Source organism: Anas acuta, chromosome 6 (assembly GCF_963932015.1).
Source record: "Anas acuta chromosome 6, bAnaAcu1.1, whole genome shotgun sequence".
Lineage (NCBI taxonomy): Eukaryota > Metazoa > Chordata > Aves > Anseriformes > Anatidae > Anas > Anas acuta.
This window is the reverse complement of record NC_088984.1, coordinates 19,257,676-19,279,913: the sequence shown is the minus strand read 5'-3', so window position 1 is coordinate 19,279,913 and position 22,238 is coordinate 19,257,676. Positions and strand designations below refer to the sequence as shown.

Here is a 22,238-nt window from a genome sequence, read left to right as displayed (position 1 = left end):
TATTCTCACCTCCAGCAATATTAATCCAACTTCTCAAGTGAATTTATTGGATACAATAGGGAAATAGCTTTGGGAGCAGGGATCAGAAGCCATGACTGCCTTCCCAAATGAAGGCTTACCATTAAGTTGCCAAGATCATGTTTTCTTGAGGGCTTTCTTTCTGTACCAGTAAATCTTGATTTCATCCTGCATAGTGATGGCACTATGAGTACTGCAAAGACAGATCAGATGGTCTGCTGCCTGTGGTAGTGTAAGAGTTTTGCTGATTGGTGGAAAATCGTGGCTCTGAATTCTGAGAGCTGATGGGGGAGTTAAATATAAATACTCATGTAATGAGATGTAAACTAAGCAATTATACAAAAGTGTGGATATCACAGACATTAACTGCATTTCCTCTCTTTGTCTTCTGCTTTCTGGCTGTTGGGCAGTCTAGACTGAGGCACTAAACTGCCTTCCTAAATCACATAGCTACCCTTGATTATTTGCAACTCTGTGGCAAATAGTGATCCTCTCTGCTCATTGCTCCCCTTCTATGTTTCTTTTCCTGTGCCAGTATCTTTGCTGGGTATCAGCTTGTATAATGGAAATACCTAGCTGCAAAGCACAGATGTTTGCTTGAGCAAATATATGTTATTTTATTGCTTTCAGTATTTCAGATAATTCACTTATTTGTCAATGCATAAGTATGTGCCTTGTTCTGATGCTATTCTACTTCTGATACTATACTAGAATACTATTATCAGACTGATAATATGCATGTTTCCTTTATAAATCTGTCCATTAGAATTGAATTTAATTTTATACATGAGCTACAGGGAGTCACAAAAAATTGTGCAGTCTTAAGAACCTAATCTGATTTCTGTTCTTCTGCTAAGTGTGTTGCTTTGGATAAGCTACCTAATTTCAGAGCTACCTGTAGTAGCCCTAAAATGGAGATAAACAGGCCAGATATAGGCTTGTCTTCTGTGAAGACAGGAAGAAGGTCTACTCCTCAGCTATGGCCTCGCATATAAAGCCATAATAGTTGACAACACGTCCCCACTTCTCCTCCCAAAAATCTACACTTTGTGGAAGGTTATTCAATTTTATTCTGCGTTCTGAAGGCATGAATCATAATGACTAGTTGATAATTCAGAAGTACAGAGAAACTCTGCCAATAAATAATAAGAAACAAAGTTCCATAGAGATTTGTGCTGTGTGAATTCACATGTAGATTCACTGATTTACCTTTATTTGTAGTAGCTGTGATTTGTTATGTTGTGCCTTGAATCAGCCAGGTGACAATACCTGTGCATATCACTGATAACCTTACTAATATACTGATAGTTGAAATGAAAGTGAAGTTACCAATGTCATCTTATTGCAATTCAAAGTATTAATACTAGTCTTTATGATGATGCTTTTTTTTTCAAAATAGTAAAATGTATGATTTTTTAAAAAATTGATTTGTTAGTTTATGCCAAAAGCAAAAACATAATGTATTTCACAAGGCAAGGGCAAAGTGAATGGCAAAGATTAAATTCTGCTTACTCTAGCAGAATGCTCTTGTCTGTTTTCCCTTAGCAATCAGTTTCACAGTACTGGATAGTATGAGGAAACAGGAGTGTGTACAGACATTTAAGGGTAGCTTTCTGAAATTCAAAGGAAGGTTAACCAGACAATGAAACAGTCCAGTTTCATTTGCTAATCACTTAATATTTCATTTGATGCTATTTTTATTTTCTATTAGTGGTGAGAGATTACTTGTTTCTTACATCACTAAGTGTAACAAATCTTATTTTGGGGTGTATATAATGAAGAGTCCTGTGAGTCATTAATTCTGCAAGTAACAGTGCAAAAGAGTATGTGATGCATTTGTTGAAAGACTCAAGTACCTTTCCTTTTGCACTCATCTTTCCGCTTCATCTTGGAAATACATTCACCCCTGATGAACTAGAGCTGCACCATTTCATATTGCACTGTGGAAGGGTACAAATCTAGTCTCACCATCACTTCACCCAAACTGAGAAACTGGAGAATACAGCTGAATACAGTAGAGTGGGGGAGGCAGAAGTATTAATCCACTGGTACTTCAGATGCATGCAATGTTTTACCCCCAAAAGGTACATAAGTTATCCTCTAATTCATGCTTGCTGCATGTTCAGTTGTGGCTGACATGGCTATGTCAACTGAAAAACAAAAATACCATACTTGTCTGTTCACCGTGTCTACACACCTGCAGCATTAACCATGGGAGAAAGTTAATATCTATGTAGTTCTAGATATGTATGTAGATAAGCATGGCACACAGCACATTGCTATACAGTAAATCTGAGAAGCTACAGCTTTTTTAAAGTTAGTCATACTTCCATGCTTATTGAGTAAAATTAATGCTAACTAATATTAAAAGTTATATTGCTGAGAATTTTGGTGCCTCAAAGGGTGGGAGAAACAGGAAGAGTTTTTGTTTGGTTTTGTTAGAGGTTAGGCTTCATCTCAGCATTCTGACAGAAAAGTGATCATGGAAGACTTTATGTAGGTGTTTCTGTAGGTGGAAGTATGAATGAAACCTGTTGTATCATAAGTGTTGTTTAAACTCGTCTGTTACGATCAAAATCCTACATTTCTATCACATAGGGTCCACTGGAACTTCAACGTCTCAACATTCGTTAAATTATACGGCAAATGGAAGATGAATTTAAATGTAGGGGTATTGTCACAGAAGATCAAATATAGAAGCACACTATTATGGCTCATAAATCAATTACAGAAATAAATTAGCTTACTAAAGTTCAGGTATTTGCAGTATTGCAGTATGCCAAGATCATCCTGAGCAAATTCTCTGGAAACTTTTGTTACTGTTAGTTATTATGGCAATGAAGATCATGAAAGCAGCTAATGGTAAACTATATGTTTTTCAGATTAGAAAAAAAATCTTCTCAAAACATGCCTCTTTTTCAGAGAGCTTAGTCTAATTGACTTCCACATAGGCCAGCATGCAACTGTTTTGGCATCACTTTTAGATGAGGCACCATTTTTCCATCTATCTGCTGACAAGTCCCTTCATTTTGCCTAGTAAATTTATCGAGGTGAAACTTAAAGACTAGATTTTTTTTAAAGCTCTGTGGATATTTGATCTGGAGTTATTCCATAAGCATGCATAGATTTATGACTACGTAAGGTGTACAGTAAGTCAGATCCATCATGGAAGTGCTGAATTAATTGCATGTATATTGCCCAGATGGTAGTTGTATGAGTAGCTAATCCAGTGTAGCTCTAGATGCTTCAGACTTAATATGCATGGGCAGATCAACATTGTGCAATAGCACAGATGCAACTGAACAACTTCAGACTTCTGAATGTGGTTTACAGATGGTCTGTGCACAGAGTATATTGAGTGTGCTCTGGAATTAATTCTCTTAAAACAATCCATACACTGCAAAGTATATACAAATATATGTCACCGGGGAAAATTCAGAAGAAACACAATGATTCTATTCTATAAAAATTCCAAGTACCTTATTTTACAGAATTTGAAGTGTCTTGCCTACCAATACATTGCACATCAGAAAGTCAATGAAACACAAATGAAGATGTAGAAGAGAAAAAAAAAATCTCTGATACATCATTCACTCCAGAGGGAGAGAAGTTGGTAAGAAATCTGGCCCTTTGTCTCTTCCTTTTTAAAATAAACTGAGAAGAGAAAAGCCTGATTGTAGGTTTTTATGTTTCTTCCTCAGTAGCAACAGTGTATTTTTGAATATTAGAAACTAATGACAGAGCATGCGAACTGCGTGTCTGTAATTGTTCAGTAATTAGGGGCTTGAATTTTTGATTCCCAGAAGTAAACCTAACCATAAAACGGGGAGCTGAGGAATATCTGGAGAATGGCTGGAGAATGCTATTTATGTAGAGGAAGAGAAGGTTTTAAATCCTTATTGCTTCAGGTACACTTGTATCCATTTTACCCTTAATGGAGAAAGAAGAAGGAAGATGCTGATTCTTTTTAGGATTAGAAATGAGGTTTAGAGGTTTAAAGAGGTTAGGTCTTTTAGGTTTAGAGAACTGATTCTGGATACAGTCTGCATGGGTTAATACCTTGGGTTCGAGTAGATCAGCACCTTTTTAATTTTTTTACAAAGCAAAATCTTATTTCTTTAGAATCTCTTTCTCTGATTGTAGCTAATGATTGTATACACCTCGGTGAAATATGGGTTGCAGATTCCATAACTATTTTGACCCCTCTTTCATAATTTATCTACTGCGTTCCACTGCTGAATACATCTGTTCTGTGTGTTTAAGACGGTTGTGCTCACCCTGGCATTAATGATCTACAGGATTTGGGGGCTTATTACTTACTACTTTACAATTTTTCTTTGTTTTCAGCTCTACATTTTTTTTTATACTTCTAATCTTCCATTCTCCCTAATCTTTCCATTTCACATTCTTCACTCTCCTAATTCTTTCCCCACTGATATGCTGTCTTCTCTTTTTTCCATTTCTGTCCTATTTTCTTTTTTTTTTCAGCTTCTTTCTCTAACTTCTGTTTTTATTTATCTTGTTTTTATCTGTGTCAATATGAACCCCTCCCAGCCACATCTTTTATTCTTACTTCTCTGTCATTCGCTTGCTTATTTTGAAGTGTACTGACCTGCATTGATCCTTCACTCTCCTGAAAGGTCGACTAATCATTTTTCAAACACCCCAGCAATGGGTAGAGAGTGAAGTCACCTCATGAAATTCAGGCATGAGAAATATACTCCATCGTGTGTCCAATTATGCATTTCATCTCTATGTCTGATGTCATCAGAAAATTATTCAGCAGCATTTTCTTTCATCAGGTTTATTCTTTTGAGCTGCAATGTATTTCAGCTGCAATGTACACACCACCCTCTGAGTAAAGAATTTCTCCCTAATATCTAATCTAAGCCTCCCTTTTTTTAGTTTAAAACCATTCTCCCTTACAGGCCCAGCTTTCCTGTAGGGCCCCTTTAGGTGTGCTGGAAGGCCACTATAAAGTCTTCCCAGAGTCTTCCCTTTTCCAGGCTGAACAGCCCCAACTCACTCAGCCTGTTTCCACAGGATAGATGCTCCGGCCCTCCGATCATCTTTGTGGCTTCATTGGCCACATTCAAACACATTCTGGACTCATTCAAACTGGTTCATGTCATTCTTTTACTGGGGGGTTCATGAGAGTGAAGTAGAGAGGGAGAAACACCTCTCTCGCCCTGCTGGCCATGCTTCTTTTGATGCAGCCCCAAATACAGTCAGCTTTCTGGGCTACAAGCACATATTGCATAAACAAAAGCATTTCAAAATAAATGTTATATCTTTCTTACTCAGTGATTGTAACATGTTTGTTTAAATTTTATTTTCTGCTTTCTTTTAGAATTTTCCTATGCAGAAGAGTGAATGCTAATTAAAATGTGCAGGATGAAAAGATGGAGCAGCCAGTGCTTGTACCACCAGGACCAGACAGCTTCCAATACTTCACTAGAGAGTCTCTTGCAGCTATTGAACAACGTATTGCTGCAGAAAAAGCTAAGAATTCCAAACAAGATCGTAAAGACAATGATGATGAAAATGGGCCAAAGCCAAACAGTGATTTGGAGGCAGGAAAAACACTTCCATTTATATATGGCGACATACCTCCAGGAATGGTGTCAGAGCCCTTGGAAGACATGGACCCATATTATATCAATAAAAAAGTGAGTCTAATATCAATCCTGTTCATATGACAATGTTTGGAATGCTTCATCATGTTTATTTCATTTACTTACTGTGGATAATATAGTTTGTTTCTTCATCTGTTAACTGACAACCATGTAGGAAAATGTCATTCTAATAATGCAGAAACAGCTGAGCATTGTTAAAAGGGCTAGATATACAATAGCAGAAAGTGTTAGATGCCAGTGACATATACACATTCCACCTTCCAGAAAGGTAGTAATAAATATTTAATATCTTGTTATACAAAGTTGTTTTAGCTAATGCATGTTTTAGAACAAATTTAGCCTCATGTGCCCTTCATGCATGAGTCCTCTACAGAAGGATGCATTTTAAAAAGTATGATTTTTAACTTCGAATTTATCAAATGGCACTAAATGTAACATGATGACTGACTGCATAATTTGGTTAAACAATAGGGTATAAATAAACAGAATTTAAATCTATTCTCCTGTACACTGATCTCTAAATCAGTAGCAAAGTGCCCACTGTCCCCTATGGCACAGGACGCAACCCATCTCCTTAGTGGTTATTAACCATTCATTGTTTTCTTTTAGTTTACATCAAAATTTATACAGATTTATATCCTTTGATATAATTGAATTAATATGAACATCAAAACTGAAACATACTAAGTAGTCTTTGGTTTTGAATAAATGTAAGGATTCTAAGTGTAATAATATAGTATGTACAAAAAAGTGCATATATTATAAATGAAATACTTTGCAAACTTAAAAAAAAGTAAGGACTTATTTAAACTAAGTACAGGGATATGCCACACTTTCTCTGAGGTTCTTTATATTTAAAAATGACACCATGAACCAATCTATAATACAATTTGGTCCCAGGATTCTGCTTTGGTAGCAAATTCTAGGGAAATATCCATATATTCAGAGAATAGGAATCAGAATATAGGAATCAGAGAAATGCAAGGATAAGTGGGAAATATCATAAGGAGAGTGTAAAGCTGCTTTTAAAGTTTCTGTTGTAACTGGCCTTGAACAACTCTGCAGTCCTTCCAGGATGATTCTGTTACAGTCTGTGTACAGCAGAAAAGCTTTACAGCTCATAGTGATAGCTAGCTTGGGTGATAGTTTAATTATTAGATACTGTGATTATGAAAACTCTATAAATATCAAGACAGGAGTTATTTTGATTTGCACAGTGTGCTGTATTCTAAGTGTCTTTTAGCTTGCTAAATTTTATGTGATTTATGAGTCCTGTTTTGACAAGAGAGAAAATACTATGTGAAAGAACAATATTTTTATCTTTATTATTTGATGCCTCTGAAAGTGCCTTTATCTGCCATTCACAGTGTACGAAGTTTTATCTTTAAATCACAGCTCTACTTTTACAAAGATAAAAGATCTGTTTCTGTAAAAGCAGGCCTTGTGGAGTTCCATACTAATTGTGTCTGACTGTTTATGATACAAAAATCATGCATCATTATATCCCTACCTGCCCACAGTGCATCCTGGACCTTTACAGTCAAATCAACCAGTCTTCTGTGTCTTACACAGGGGAAGACATGCTTGGTATGACCAACAGGTCTCTTGAGCCCTTAGAAACTGAAGACCTGTTCAGTCCTTTCATGGATGGAGGTGAAAAGCTTCTGTATTAGGCAGGTCTGACAGGGTGCAAGAAATGAAGCAAAACTATCTGAACGTATTCAATCAAGTTTCTAGATCTTGCCTATGTGGAATGAAGAATCTTTTAATTTGCACACTAAATAAATTTTGTCAGCAAATAACACATACCGTACTTCCTGCTGGGATTCTCTCGTTCTGGTCTGCACATCCACTTCCACTAGGCACATTCCACTATGTGCTTCAGTCTTCTATCATATAGGAAAAGAAACAGATCTTTCATTCAAAGACATGACAAAACTTTCTCACCCACTAGAAATTTCTCCCTTTCTCCTTCCTTCAACAGGAGGAAAATAGATTTTCGTAACAAAAATTCCAACAGCTATTTCAATTTTACATAAATAATTTGATTTTAAAATATCTACTTCCTGTATTTTCTTACATAGTTATATGTGAATTCTGGAAAGACTTTTGTCTTGCTTCACTTGTCTTTTGAGAATCTTGGCAGCAGCTGATGCTCCTCCAAGCCTCAGAAGGAGAAATAGTTTGAGAAAAGCCTGAAGCAGTAGGGAACATCTCCATGAAGAATCAAAAGACTCTTAATGCACAGTGCATTCACCTTCATACCATTTTACAGATTTCTTTTTACCCCTCTCTGAATTCCATCTTCTAAAGCCAAGGAGTCAGTCAGCACAAAGTGTGCCAATGTAACAGTCTGATAGCTGCTGCCTGATGATTAGAGATTATAAACTGCTGCCTGGGGAAGCTATCTGAAATTATAATGGTTTAAAGAGAAACTACAGAATGAAGGAAATAAGTATTTGCAAGAAATATTTAAGACAAGTGTATGGATTAGCAGATGCCACTGTTGCTTCACAACTCTGTTAACATATATCATAAACAATATCTGATTTATCTGCAGAACCTATATAAGTTTGACTTCCAAACTTGCAAATAGGGTATAAAAATTGTTAACTACAGTGGGGGGGGGGGGGGGGGGGGGTTGGTTTCTTGCTTGCTTTTGTTTATTTGTTTCTTGGGTTTGGGGTTGTTGGTTGTTTTTTGCTTGTTTGTTGTTTTTTTTTTTTTCCTGTTTTCAGGATATCATGGGCCAGCAGAGCTGAGCTCTTGCCAAAAGTTCTAAGTTCTGTGGAATCACCACTTTTTTTCCAATATCAGTGAAATGTTTTTTTTTTTTTAAAAAAAATGAGTGTCCCTCCTTACTTAATGTTGAAAGCTGCCATTTGAAAATGCATTCTTCCAGATCACCTCCTTACACTGTAAAAGTAGTGAGGTTCAAATGTGTCAACAGCAATTTTCAATTTTGTAGCAAGATTGAACAAATTCACTATTATTTTTTTCATGAATTGGAATTTGAAGCATCTAGAATGTTTCACATTTCATCTTTGGGACTCTTTTCTTAAGCAATAGGTTTGTACATGTCATGATTTTATATAGGCTAATCCACAATTAGACAGGAATAAATAACTGTGTTGAGCTGGTATGAGAGCCTTAATTTTTGGATAAGGTAGTCTTTGATTAGAAATGGAAAATAGAAAACCTGTTAATAGAAATAAACAGATAGGTGTGCTAGCATTCTGTTTCGGTGTGTAAAACCAACAACCAAAGAGGATGTATTCATGCCCAATATTAATTTGAAGTTGAAAGGCAAAAACAAAAAATCTGTCAAAACAGACGACCTCTGTTTGACAACAGAACAGCCTATTATAGAAATGTCACACACCTGATAGTAGTATAGATTTACACTGTATTCCAGATAGCCTGAATGTCAGCAACTGTATGCTGGGAACATAATTCTTCTATTATAATATAATACCTGTTCTTATATTCTTATGATTTTACTATAATTAAGCGCTATTGACCATGGTGCTCAGTAATGCCTATTGTTAGAACTGTTAAGTTTAGCATTCTAAGTCATTGCAATACTCTTTATTTTGTCTAAAATAGAGCAAAAATGAACATGAATTTTACCTGCTTTTTACATTCCTCTTCTGTTTAAGAGCAAATCTGTGTGTTCCTGGTACAATGGTGACTGCCTGTCCATGCTCAAGCTGCCATCACAAAGGATCAAGGAGGTTCACACTGCTATCTATAGAGAAAAGGTCAGCTGGAATCCCTGAAGATCTGACCAACAGGCATGCATCAAAATCTGGTCCACTTAGTTCCCTATTTTAAGGGCAGGTTATTTTGTCTTTAAGCTAGGCTGACACATTAAAGAGGAGGGAAATGATAGTTGGAATTAAATGGGAATTACTTCACTTTCCTCCTTCTATAATGTAGATTTAGCATTGCTGCTGATTGCCACTGCATGCCCTGCCTCTTGCCGGAAGGATGTTGATTGATTGGTATGCCTCAGAAGAGGTGTCGCCTTTTGTCCTGGCACTTGGTGATATCAGTCACCTAATCTGATCAAACCACTAGCTCCTGGGAGTCCCAGACTTGTCTTGGCTTGCAGAATCAAAGAGCCTGTAAAATCACTTAACTTCATTACGTCAGAAAAGGTGAAAGCACTAATGATTTTAGATATTGTAGATGGCTTTAAGTGAAATAATTTTGAATTGAAAAGTTCTAGCAAAGCAAAAAAAAATAGGGTCTAGATAGAATAAAATTGTTTGAAAAGATAAAAACAAAACAAGAAAATGCCAATTTCAAATATGCCATGAGTCTTTTGTTCTAGCTGTCCCTAGGGCTTTCCCCAGGAAACCGTTTGCTGTGAATATAAGTTACTAGCACAACAATATGTCACCACTTGCCTTTCAGAAGGTGCTATGAGTTTTTAGATGGTGTTTATCTAACCGTGGGAAGTGGAAATGCAATGCATTAGCACTCAGCCTTCCAGAAACTACTTTTGAAGTCAACCAGGGGGAAGGAAAGGAGAAGTAAGGTTTAAAGAACTCTCTGTCCTGAAAGGTTCTCGGAGTCTATGTTTTTGTTCAGTGTGGATTCTTCCCTCTTAGCTGTATCTTGTCAAAATACTCTTCCTCTTTCTTTGCCCTGCAAAGAATGCGGTGTCTGGGTTCAGATCAAATATGACAGAAGTTACAGAGCTGGGACCCAGGTTACAGACACAAAAGCTGCAAATTGGACACTTCTCTTTAGGGATTTCACTGAATTAATATCCACACCGGCATACTTTGAGTGTGAGCAGGCTCTTTGCCTTTATAAAATCATTAAAGCACTTTATAAAACCTAAGCCCTGGAAAGTATACATAATCCTTAATGTACGGATCTTAATCTTATAATTTATTTAGAATTTATTTAGCTTTTCTCGGTATATGCCTGCTTTGTATTGGCAGCTTTGGGTGCAATGCTTCATGTTCATCCACAATGCCTACACACTGGCTTGCATCTGGGCAGGGACTGGGGTGCCATATCACAGACTCACTAGGGAAGCTTACACAGGGATTGGATGTTAGCTGTTACCTGCATGTTTTAGGAAAATTCTCCGTCAGAGATACAATTTTAGTTTGTGTTTAAGGCTAAAAATCAGAGGACCAACAGAGTCATTCTCAAGGCTCCCATCACAGAGATGTTTTGGGTGAAGAATCAGAACTGAGATAAGAAATTTAAGGCTTGTTGGTTCTGCTTATGCAGGGCAGCAGAAAGTAGAACAGCTAAAATAGCAGCAGCTTCCGACTGAAACTGGAGCAGTGCCAGCATGCTGTTATTTTCCATAAGGCATGTTAGGAAAGAGATGTATGTTTAATATGCTTGTGTTCAAAGATTTTTAAAAAGATGTAGGTTGACTAAATGTAGGTGGTGTAGTTTTAGATGCAAAGTTGGTAGGGTGTGTGATTTTTAGTGCTTTTTGTCAACTACCTCATAGCTATGGAAGCTGGGAGCATGAGCTGTGAGGTCTGGGGGCCGGAGACAGACCTGAGAGGGGAAATTTGCCTCCCCTCAGAATATTGTACCAAAGAACATCATTCATCTGCTTGGTTACTTCAATATTTAAAATGAAATCTTCAGTTAAGGTCAAACCCTGTTACCCTTGAAAGGTCATTGTTATCTGTAACTGAAAATATAATTTAGGAACATCAGCTCGAGCTTTATCCCATTGCTGTCAGTTTCATATGCAGATTCTCCGTTTCTGTGCAGAAGCAGAGAAAACAAATACACCTCTTAATCTTTCCTACAGATTTTTAGCTTGTACTTGTGAAGATTAAGGACCCTTACTATTAAGGGATTTGGTCTTTATTGGAAGGTGTGTTGTGCAGACCCAGGACAGAGAATCAGCTCAGGGAAGAAGCCAGCAAGTTGGGCTAACTTTTCCTCAGGGATTATCCCTGATTTCTCTGCTTTCAGTACTTGGTACCCACCACAGACTGTTAGAAACCCCTATCTCCCTCCCTCCTTTTGGATGTTCCTAGAGATTGGTATCCATACTTCATGATCCATAAATACTAAATTTCCCAAATATAAGAAGACTAAAGAATCATCCTTCTTGAACCTCCTTGGTATATTTTCTCGGTGTAATGGCCTTCCCAGAAATAGTTTTGTAGTCCACTTGCCTATAGTCTTGAAGTGAAACTTGACCTCACAGATACCAAAAAAGATCAAAATATCCTTTCCCACATTTCCACTGGCATCCTAGTTTACAGCTCACTTCTTCAGCAACGTAATGATAAAAAGGAGGCTTTACCGTAGCTGATCCAAGAAACGTACAACTCTGACAAAACATAAAAAGCAATTTTAGACTTTTTTTCTTTGGCAGATTCTTCAATACCTGAATTTAGGCCATAATCCTTGCATCATCCCTTCCACAGCATGCAGATCTCTTCCAACTTACTGATCCTTCCCTCTGCAGTGTTTTTCATTCTCTTTTGATTGATCATGCAACTGAAGAGCACTTGAGCATCAAAAAGAAACCTGACAGTCCACATTTCCAGTGCTGTATTGTTTATGTTGTTGCGGCCATGATGGACTGCAGTGTAAGCAAAGCAATGTCTATAGGGTTTGCCTTCAAGTATTTCATATTTGGATCATGGATTTATTTGAGAAAAACATACAAGCTTTTAGGCCCACAAAGTCATCATCAGTTCTCTGAAGCAAGGCTTGCATGCTTTCAAGTTTCTCTAAATTTGATAGGCTCTTTAGCTGTTAAAATAAAATTTAACAAGTTCTGTGTGTTCTGGGGAAGATTCACACCTTCAAACCACAATTTTGCAGAGAGGTCATCTGGGATGTGTCTCTTGTTCTCCTCTGGTAAGGTGCATTCAGATGTCCACAGTCCTCAGAGCTCTGCCTAGTCATGGCTAGATGTCTTATTGCTATTTCCCTCTCTCTTTAGCACAAAGACCAAGAAACAGACTAGAATTTAAAAAAAAAAAAAAAAGAGAGAGAGAGAGTGAGAGAAGGAATGGGCAGTCTACTAAACCAGTTTGTATAAGGATTTCTCTTATTAACACCTCATTAACATCCACAGGTAAAGTTTCCCTGTTTATGGTATTTTGAACAGGAAGAGAGAGGTTTTGATGGGAAACCAAAACCCAAAACTACAATTATAATTTTAGTTAATTGTTTCTGCATCTTTTTTACAAGAAACAGATCATGTAAATATATCATATACTAAGGATGATAAACAAAGCAGTATTATAGAAATGTTAGTGAATTAAATGTTTTGTATTTAAAATTATATTTTTGTACATCAGGTAAGTACAGGAAATAAGCCTTCTTTTGAAAATGACTCATTTTTGGTGTACTGGCTATTCAAAAAATTATAATTTTGGTGATTGTCACTAGGAAAGGTTTTTAAATGAGCATTTACATTGAATATAAAATGTCTTATAAAATGTCTTTTCTTCCTCTTTTTCAGACCTTTATAGTATTGAATAAAGGGAAGGCAATCTTCCGATTCAGTGCCACCTCTGCCCTGTACATTTTAACTCCCTTCAATCCTCTTAGAAAAATAGCTATTAAAATTTTGGTACATTCATATCCTTTTCAATAGTGGTTCAAAATGTTACACAAAAAGTAAGAAAAAACATATCTCTTTCTATTTCATTGTAAATAAAAGTTTTCCATAAGCTTTTAATTTTAATTTTATTTTACAGTATAAGTCTTATGTTAAGTTTCTATAAATACTAGGAAGTTTCTGTATATCATATAGATATATTTTATCTATCCTGTAGAATTTCAATACTTCTGCTGTTGAAATTTACAGGTGGATTTGAGATATCACTGATCTTTTAATTTTCAAATCTTTTTCATTTTTTTTAAACATTCTTGTCATAGACAATTTGAATTTACAAGAATTTTTCAGAAAACTTTCTTCAGATTAACTTTAATATTAAATGCTTCTGACTCTTTTTTGTGCTATGAAGCTTATCCATAATATATGTATATATATGTGTATTAAAAAACTATTTGTGCTCACAAATTCCAGAAAAGCTCTGAGTTTTGCAGGAAAATAGCTACTCAGGAACAGCTATCTCAGGTCTAAGTTTTTCCTACCTTTTAAGGGTCTTTCTAAGGCCATCCGGATAAACAGCTTTAATCTCTGTTGCAGTAGCATGCCTGGAAGCCTGGTTCTCACCAGGCTTCTCACACTTACAAACTTGCCCAGTTGCACGATATGCTTCTGCCAAATTTCATACACTGCCAGAAAGCATAGGTAGCTATCCAGCAAGCAGTTTGCAGTGCATTTGTATGTGCAGCTGGTGGACAGATTGGGGGACTGTAACTGATGGGACAGTGCACGAGATTAGGTTTTAGTCTGGCATGTGAGATTGGTGCCTGATGTTTATAACGGTTGATGCATGTTTCTAGAGAGTGATGTTTTGCTGAAACTTTCTTGCAAAACTCTAGGACTGGGAAAAGTAGCCACCAAATGAAAACTTGAATATGATAGTAAAACTTTTAACAGCGAGCACTTAGTCAAAGGCAGAAGTCTTGTTCTAGAGACTGCTGGTGGAATCTTGTAGGTATTTGGGAAAGAGTAAGAAACAAGGCTGACTGCTCATGAGACCTTTACCTCTGAGCTCTCTGGAAGTTAAAGCAGTGAGAGGAGGAGAGGAAAGTGCCTGAAGAGGAGTGAGGGAGCAGGTGGTGACAGTAAGGGACCTGACAGACCTGAGGACATGGTGGCGGTGATGGTGAGAAAATGCAGCCAAACACTATCAAATTGAAGCTATTTTTATCTTAATTATAGAAATAGATTTTTTTTTGTTTTCTCTTAAATAGAAGGATGGATGCATGGTTTTTTTCCTTTTTATTTATTTATTTATTTATTTATTTATTTATTTATTTATTTTTTAGTTCAGTGTAGTGCAAACACTGCAACTATTAATGTGTTTAACCACTTAATATGTTCTATGATAAAGTTTGAATTTCAGATGTTCATATTTTGTCAAGGTTAGTTTATAAGAAAAAGATTAGAGGGTAGTGTGGCTTACTATTTTTAATAATCTTGTGACATTTATCAATAATAATCCCCCTGCCCTGATGTTTTGAGGAAGAGGCCAAGCATTGTGGCCTCTGTAAAAGATCTGTGCCTTTTGCTTTCAACATGAAAGATGTTTTGAGCATAGTGAAATGGGCACATCTTGGAGAACCTCCATCTGCATGTCCTCCAAATTCTCTGAACCTCTGTGTATGGTGCTCTGATCACATGTGCCCACACACGTGGTCAGATGTTGCTGTCCCAGCACAGAAGCACAGTGTGTCTCTCCCTGGTGTTCAGAGACTTCTGCAATTGTTCTTCTTCACTGTTGATATTCATCGTAACACAGGAAGTGATAACAGCATGAATTTCTCTGCTGACTCACCTCCTGGTATGTCACCTTTTTTATTCCTCTCCTCTTGCCTGCTTGACTCAAGTCAAGGTAGAGTGTGCAACTGAGAGGGCAATGCAGGAGTGATGGAGGATGGCCAGACTTTTGGAATGAATAGGAAAGGATGAAAAGGTTAGAATGGGGTGGGGTGGGGGGGGAGGGGGGATGACGTTGCAGACAAAGAAGGCAGGCAGCAGTGGCTGGAACTGCAGAGTGCAAGGAGTGTTAGAAAGGAACAAGGAGACGCTCAAGTGAAAAAGTGGTACCTTGCTAAGTACTCCTATGATAGCCTCTGCAACATGAAATTACTGTGTTACTCAGCATTTCCTGACTGCAGCTGTCTGTGAAACCAATGGGCAATATCTTTTTTTTCCAATCTCCATCTCCCAAAAAGTCCACACAGCTGATAGGAGACTTTGGCTGCTGCAGTAACTGATTAGCGCAAGGCTGTGCAGTGGCTTTAACACTAATCCTTGCTTGTATAAGACGAGTGTGAAAAATACATGAAGAAGCCACTATAATCAGAATTGTTTACAGATGTGTATAGTTAAATTCTTACATAATTTTTACATGTACAACATAAAATATTAAAATAATGGAAGGTTGAGGTAATAAGTCAAATATTCCAAATGCAGGAGAAAAGGGAAAAGTGGCACAGACATTGAATGTACCAGTTACATTGGAGATTCAAATGTGGGAAAGCCTGGTGAGAGTTAGGATTTCAAAGTATGTTTGTTTTGAGAGAGAATAGCACTTTGACCGTGCAGCAAACACACATGGTGAGTTATGTACAGAGAGTGAGCGACATGCAAAAACCTGCCTGTGGCCTTCGTTATGAATGATAGATAGCTGTAAACATACAATACACTACACAGGGCTAGAATTGCGGCTCTCCTAAGAGGACATTCAAATGCTTTAACTGCTAAGATTATCTCCCAACCTTGTTCTTGGAATTCATAAGGATTCGGTGAATAATTTTTGAAGGTACTTCATTTGCTACATACCTGGAGGATATAGGATGAAGAAGGAAGAGATCCTACAGACAAATCTAATTTGTTGCATGTTTCTGGTTTGTTCAGAGAGCATTGTCCACCCTGTCCACTAAATGAGTTGTATAGGCCCTCTTTAGTCTGATTCCTGACTTCTGAATGCCAGCCATTTGTGACTTAACATTATTTTAAATTAGTTTTTGTGGTATGTGATATATATGGTGGTAGAGCTTTTTGTCTAGCCCTGTAAGAATCATGATATCCTTCTTTTTAGTTCAGCATCAAACATATGTGTTTATCACCAAAAATATAATCTGAATGGATAGTATTTATTCCACCAATTCGTGCTGAGGTTTCTGTTATTTTTTTCACATAGTAATTACTGATACATTATTCTTAAGAACATCCCAAAAGTGAGAATATTGTTTTTTATTTACTGGAGTGTAATATATCAAATTGCATTTTATGTATTTTGTTTTATGAGACAACTGAAGCTACAGACAGGCATCTCCAAGTTTTTCCACAACCAAAATGAACTCTCTTTCTATAATGGAATTTCCCAACTATCTTAATTCAGAATCTCGAATGCTGTCTGTGGACTGTGTGGACAGGCACTTCAGGGCATTGTAATTAACTATTCTAAGCCACAGAACAGTGATTTTTACTATTCAGAGCTTGTATGGCAACATGATCTTCAACATGAATTAAGTCACTTAAATAAAGATATCACAGTGTTCACTGCTTGTTCAGCAATTTAGACAAAGGTCACCAGCATATCTATGTGAATCAGGATGGTGAATCCTTCCCTGTGATTTCAATGTTGAGTCAAAAAGATATGTTCTATTTGGAATGGTTCAGCAGCTTTAAGCAATGATCTTAATGGTAGCACCACTTTTCTGTAAAATTTAGGCTGAGCTCTTACTTCTCCTATTCCTCTTTCACCTATAGTGAAGCTTGTGTGGTTTGTTTTTAGTTTTTGTTGTTGTTGTTTTTTGGGTTTTGTCCAAAGTATGAAAAAGTATGAAAATATACCTCAAACCACAAAATACTATCCACTTAATTTTGTAAAAGATATTTTTAAATTCTGGGCTCTTATATACAACTTATGTATCTGTAAACTGCTTTCTTTAGTTTAAACTATCTTCTGTTGCAAATGTTTTCAAAGAACACATCATTTAGAGAGATGCCTAGAGGAAAAATTAATCGTTTGGCAAAAATGGGTTGTATTACTTAGTTTTTGCTGCCCTCATGTGGCTATTTTGAGTCAGTTTTTGACCTACTCAGGCTAGCATAAATGGCAATATTTTGCTGTACTTAAAATGGATGATGGCTGATATGATATTGCACGTATTACTATTGTGTTTTCCTTAACTATTATCTACATTATTCAGCATGCTTATCATGTGCACTATTTTGACCAACTGCGTATTTATGACCATGAGTAACCCTCCGGACTGGACAAAGAATGTAGAGTAAGTTGCATATATTATTTAAAGATAGCCATATCTCTGTTCCTCAGGGACACAATATACCAATAACTGCAGCCATGTGTGCTGGCTGGAAATATCATGAGATACTGTTTCATTTCTCAGCTATGTAGTAATGTTGAATAATTATTCAAAACTCCATCTGGAGAACATTTGGGTAGAAAAAAAAAAAAAAGAAGAAGAAGAAGAAAAATGATAGTTATTTACAGATACTGTTGTACTTGGATTCCACTAGTTCTCTCATTTTTTAGCATCTTCTCTTCATCTCTTTATCATGTTCTCTTCATGCTTTAGCATCTACCCCACATTTTTACACCACTGCATTAATAGCAGAACCATGTCTGTCTATTTGTAGATGTCAGTTAAGGACAGCATTTAAGCAAAAGTATTCCTAAAGTAAGACTTTAGTGCATGATTGTATTCTTCCTCTTCTAGACTTACTACTAGATGGTTTAGACGTTAGTGATTCTGACAGTATCCAGTATCTTATGTTCAAAACATTCTTGGGTTACAGTAACATATCTAGCATTGTATAATTTTAAACCGTGTCACAGATAAATTTTTAATATATGTCATTTATTTGGTAGTTTTATTTCTTTTGATTTATGCACAAGATCAGGACCACTGTCCTGAACATGTCAACATGTCACAAATAATCCATATAAATACAGAAATATGTACAATGAATATAATGTATTTTTGAAGAAACTGCTTATTTACTGCTTTCTTTTCCAGTTTTGAAATTAAAAAAAAAAAAAAATCATTTGATTTTAATATTTCTAGCAGAATGCAAATATAAAATGTTGTTACTTAAATTAAATTTTCTAATATTTTCCAGGTACACGTTCACTGGAATATACACGTTTGAGTCACTCATAAAAATCATTGCAAGGGGCTTTTGCTTAGAAGATTTTACTTTTCTTCGAGATCCATGGAACTGGCTTGATTTCACTGTCATTACCTTTGCGTAAGTGTTTGTTTTTTGCTTTTTTTCTGAAAGTGAAGGCCAAAAAGGGCATGAAATTAGTATCAATACATATCAATTTTGTCAAATGGAAATTCTTGTACAGATTTGCTTTATCTAAAACAATTTTCACATTCTGATATGCATATTTTGATGTAAACATAAATACTGCAGAAGCCATTAGTCCAGTTAGTATTAGAGAGGCTAATTTCATGTCCTGCATTTTTTCCTCTGAGCAGAAAAGGATCATCCCTTTGTCTTCATTCTACAAATTTACCAATCTAGTTTAGATAAAATTTAGGCTTTCAAAGTTAAATCACTGTGATTCACTTCAGAGACATTTAACTTAACTGAAGGCTCTGAAAGCATATTAATGAAAGGCAAACTGCAGTGGAAGGTAAACCTCTGACTGTTGCTATTTATTTTTTTGCTAAAAACGCCAAAACGGTCTTGATGAAAGACCCAAGTAAGTAGCATAAACTTTGCCTAAATTCTGAATAACTGTGATTTAATCCTACAGGTATGTAACAGAATTTGTAAACCTAGGCAATGTTTCAGCTCTTCGAACTTTCAGAGTATTGAGAGCTTTGAAAACTATTTCTGTAATCCCAGGTAAGAAGTAACTGGTGTAAGGTGTTAGGCCCCTTGTACCTCCCAACTGTTCCTTTTTATCCTGTCATTGTGTTTGTGTGTGAACTCCCCTATTACAGATATGTGACAGAGTTTGTGGACCTGGGCAATGTCTCAGCGTTGAGAACATTCAGAGTTCTCCGAGCTTTGAAAACAATATCAGTCATTCCAGGTGAGAGCTAGGTTAAACACTGAGGCTGAATTTAATTCACTGAATTCATGTTTTTTAAACATAATCCTTATTTCTTTCCACAAAAAAAAAAAAAAAAAAAAAAAAAAAAAAAAAAAGCAGGAATCAGAAGATATTGGAATTCACTGAGATCTCTGATTCATTGCTTTTTAACATGAGCTCTTTCCTTTTGAAATCAGCCTTTGAGTTTAACGGATTCTTGCATGAGACATTGCAGTACACAGCGTGTGTGGTTTGCATCTTACGATGTCAAGCTTTCTTCTCCACATTCAATGAATATCAGTTACCCTGAAGTTTTCTTACCCATGTGTATTTTACCTACATGATGTTATGTGGTACTTGTTTTGAATCTTTGTGTGTATAAAATAGAACTGTTTTAAATGTTGATTTAGTAATGAAGAGAAAGGAATAAGATAATAAAGAATAGCATGGGCATTGCATGGGGGATTTATTATCTTAAAATTCTGCAATTTCCAAACCATCTCCAGTTTTATAGCATTAAATTTTTGACAGAATTTCTTGATAAACAGGATCTTTAGTACTGTATTCTAAATCTAGTATGTTATAAAACTGTTAATAGCAAAGGTTTGGGGGCAAGAGGTATTGACAAAAAAAAAAAAAAGAAGAAGAAAAAAAGAAGACTTCTATGTGAGATTCACATACAGCATGAATAACAAAGTCACTTGTTTTAGTATTAAAACAAGTATTTTGAAATATATGCAACTCATTCCATTCACAGTTTCAAATGAACATGAACTTCAGCTATTTATTCATCTTCACAAGTGAAAAAGCTCTTCACAAAAGTGTTATTTCACAGACATTACAGTCATTTACTTGGGCTTCTGCATGAAATCTATAACTTTACTAGGAGATGTCATTTTTATGCTTTAAAAATGTTGTGAATATCAGAATAAAAATTCCTTTACATTTACAGGTTTGAAGACTATCGTGGGAGCCCTAATTCAGTCTGTGAAGAAGCTCTCGGATGTTATGATCCTGACTGTGTTTTGTCTGAGTGTATTTGCACTAATAGGGCTGCAGCTGTTCATGGGCAACTTGAGGAATAAATGCCTGCAGTGGCCTCCAGAAAATTTTACTCTGGAAACAAATATTACTTCCCAGCTCAACAGCACCATTGGTGAAAATGGGACATTGGTTAATTCAACAGTGGCTCCATTTGACTGGAAGGGGTACATTGAGGATGAAAGTAAGTATCATCAGCATAATTCTTATTCAAATGTTCTGTGGCTGACTCAGTTCTTAGAAGGAGAAGGAAGGATGATACCTTTAGTTAGAAAGGATTTAGTTAGAAGTATTTTCTCTTTCTCATCAACCTACTCCAGTGGCTGGCAGGGAATTGGAAAGGAAGAGCACGGTCTCTCTCGTTGATACAGCTTTTTCTCAGATCTCTCTGCTAAATCTACACTTTCCCTGGGAGAGACAGAGGTCCCAATGAGTTCCTAGAAGAAGAGTCTTAAGCATTTTATATACCCCAAAACAAGTTCAGCATGTGTCATTTCTGACAGATTTCAGAGAGTACTGACATCCAGTGAGGAATCCATAAAAGGAGTCTTCAGTATTACCACCATATATCCATTCTTGTGCTTCTCTATCTTCATTATTAAAAAAGTTTGTTTAAGGTCTAACATAAATCTTTCTGCTACAATCTAAGCTAATTGTTCTTATGAACTTCACCACAGGCCTGAAAAACAAATTATTCTCCATCATTAATCGATGTCTCAAAGGTATTTAGAGACTATTTGCATGTTCCCATTCCCTGTTCTCTCCTCTTTCAGTCTTTTTTCTATCACCCTTTTCTCCTAGGATTTATTTCCTAGACCTAGATCTCTCTTCTGCATCCTTTCTTGTTCGTAAACATTCTTTATTAAAGTGCAGTACCCACATCCAGGCTTTTCACCTCCACATGAGGCCTGCTAAGTGGATTAGATTGCTAAAAGGAGAAGGATTGCACATAGGAATACAACTTTTGCTTTGTATATCCTAGGCTAGTGCTTGTCTTTATTTACAATTGCAACATCATTAAATCATGTTTAGTCTGTGGCCTACCTGTCTCCTGAATCTTTTACAGGCATTAACCTCATTAGGTTCCCACTTTGTATTTGCACAGATCATTGTTCCAGCCTGACTAGCACCCTTTTACTGACCATCTCTCCTACTGTCCTGAATCTTTTAAATGTTGCCATCTTCCTCAAACTCACCTGCCACCCTTATAAGATCAGTATCATGCACAAGAAGACTTCAATCCTCTAGATTAGTTAAAATCTTCAGCAGTGGAAGACTCAGAGAAACCTCCTCAGTAGTCTCAGTAGTCATTCTGATGCATTTTTCCATTTTCATAAATTCCCATCACACAATTTTCTAAACAGTTCTGCTGATACAGAGCCGTTTGGCAAACTGAGAATAGACAAACAAATGTACTTCAGCACAGTTAAATGTGAGGTGGCAAACCTAAGTTCCCTGTCCTAAGTCAGTGCTGGACAATTCATGTCGAGACAGGTTCACATGCACCAGACTGTAGCTGGTGGCATACATCGTCTCTTAACAGTGAAAGAACTGAATGGGAGAGAGAAAAAGAAAAGGGAGAGGGAAAAGGAAAACTGAAAACAGTGAACAGCCGTGAAGAGAAGTGTTGGGGTTCCCAGGTGAGTCTCTTCCCCTGGGTGTCCTTTCTAGTGCAGCAGGTGATTGCCACATAATACTTTTACCATAGTAACCATATAGGATCTGCTCTAACTCCCTAGATATTTTCCTGCTTACAGAGCTATTAGCACTAATTGGAACATGCTTTTGATAAGGGCAGGTGCTGCATGGCTGGTTCATTTTTATGCTCATACATGCATGTTATTAGGTCACCTAATATAAACCAAAAGCT

At 36.5% G+C, this 22,238-nt stretch overlaps 1 protein-coding gene across 3 annotated transcripts in view; it reads left to right on the top strand.

The window, feature by feature from the left end:
• LOC137858226 (sodium channel protein type 1 subunit alpha) overlaps positions 1-22,238 on the top strand; it is a 110,359-nt gene that overhangs the window by 33,916 nt on the left and 54,205 nt on the right. For all 3 annotated transcript variants that reach the window (XM_068685645.1, XM_068685646.1, XM_068685648.1), the window contains 6 exons: positions 5,369-5,687; positions 13,129-13,249; positions 17,459-17,546; positions 18,400-18,528; positions 19,236-19,327; positions 20,280-20,552. In XM_068685645.1, coding sequence (XP_068541746.1) covers positions 5,421-5,687; positions 13,129-13,249; positions 17,459-17,546; positions 18,400-18,528; positions 19,236-19,327; positions 20,280-20,552 — 970 coding nt within the window. In that variant the 5' untranslated portion in view covers positions 5,369-5,420. The remainder of the gene's footprint in view (positions 1-5,368; positions 5,688-13,128; positions 13,250-17,458; positions 17,547-18,399; positions 18,529-19,235; positions 19,328-20,279; positions 20,553-22,238) is intronic.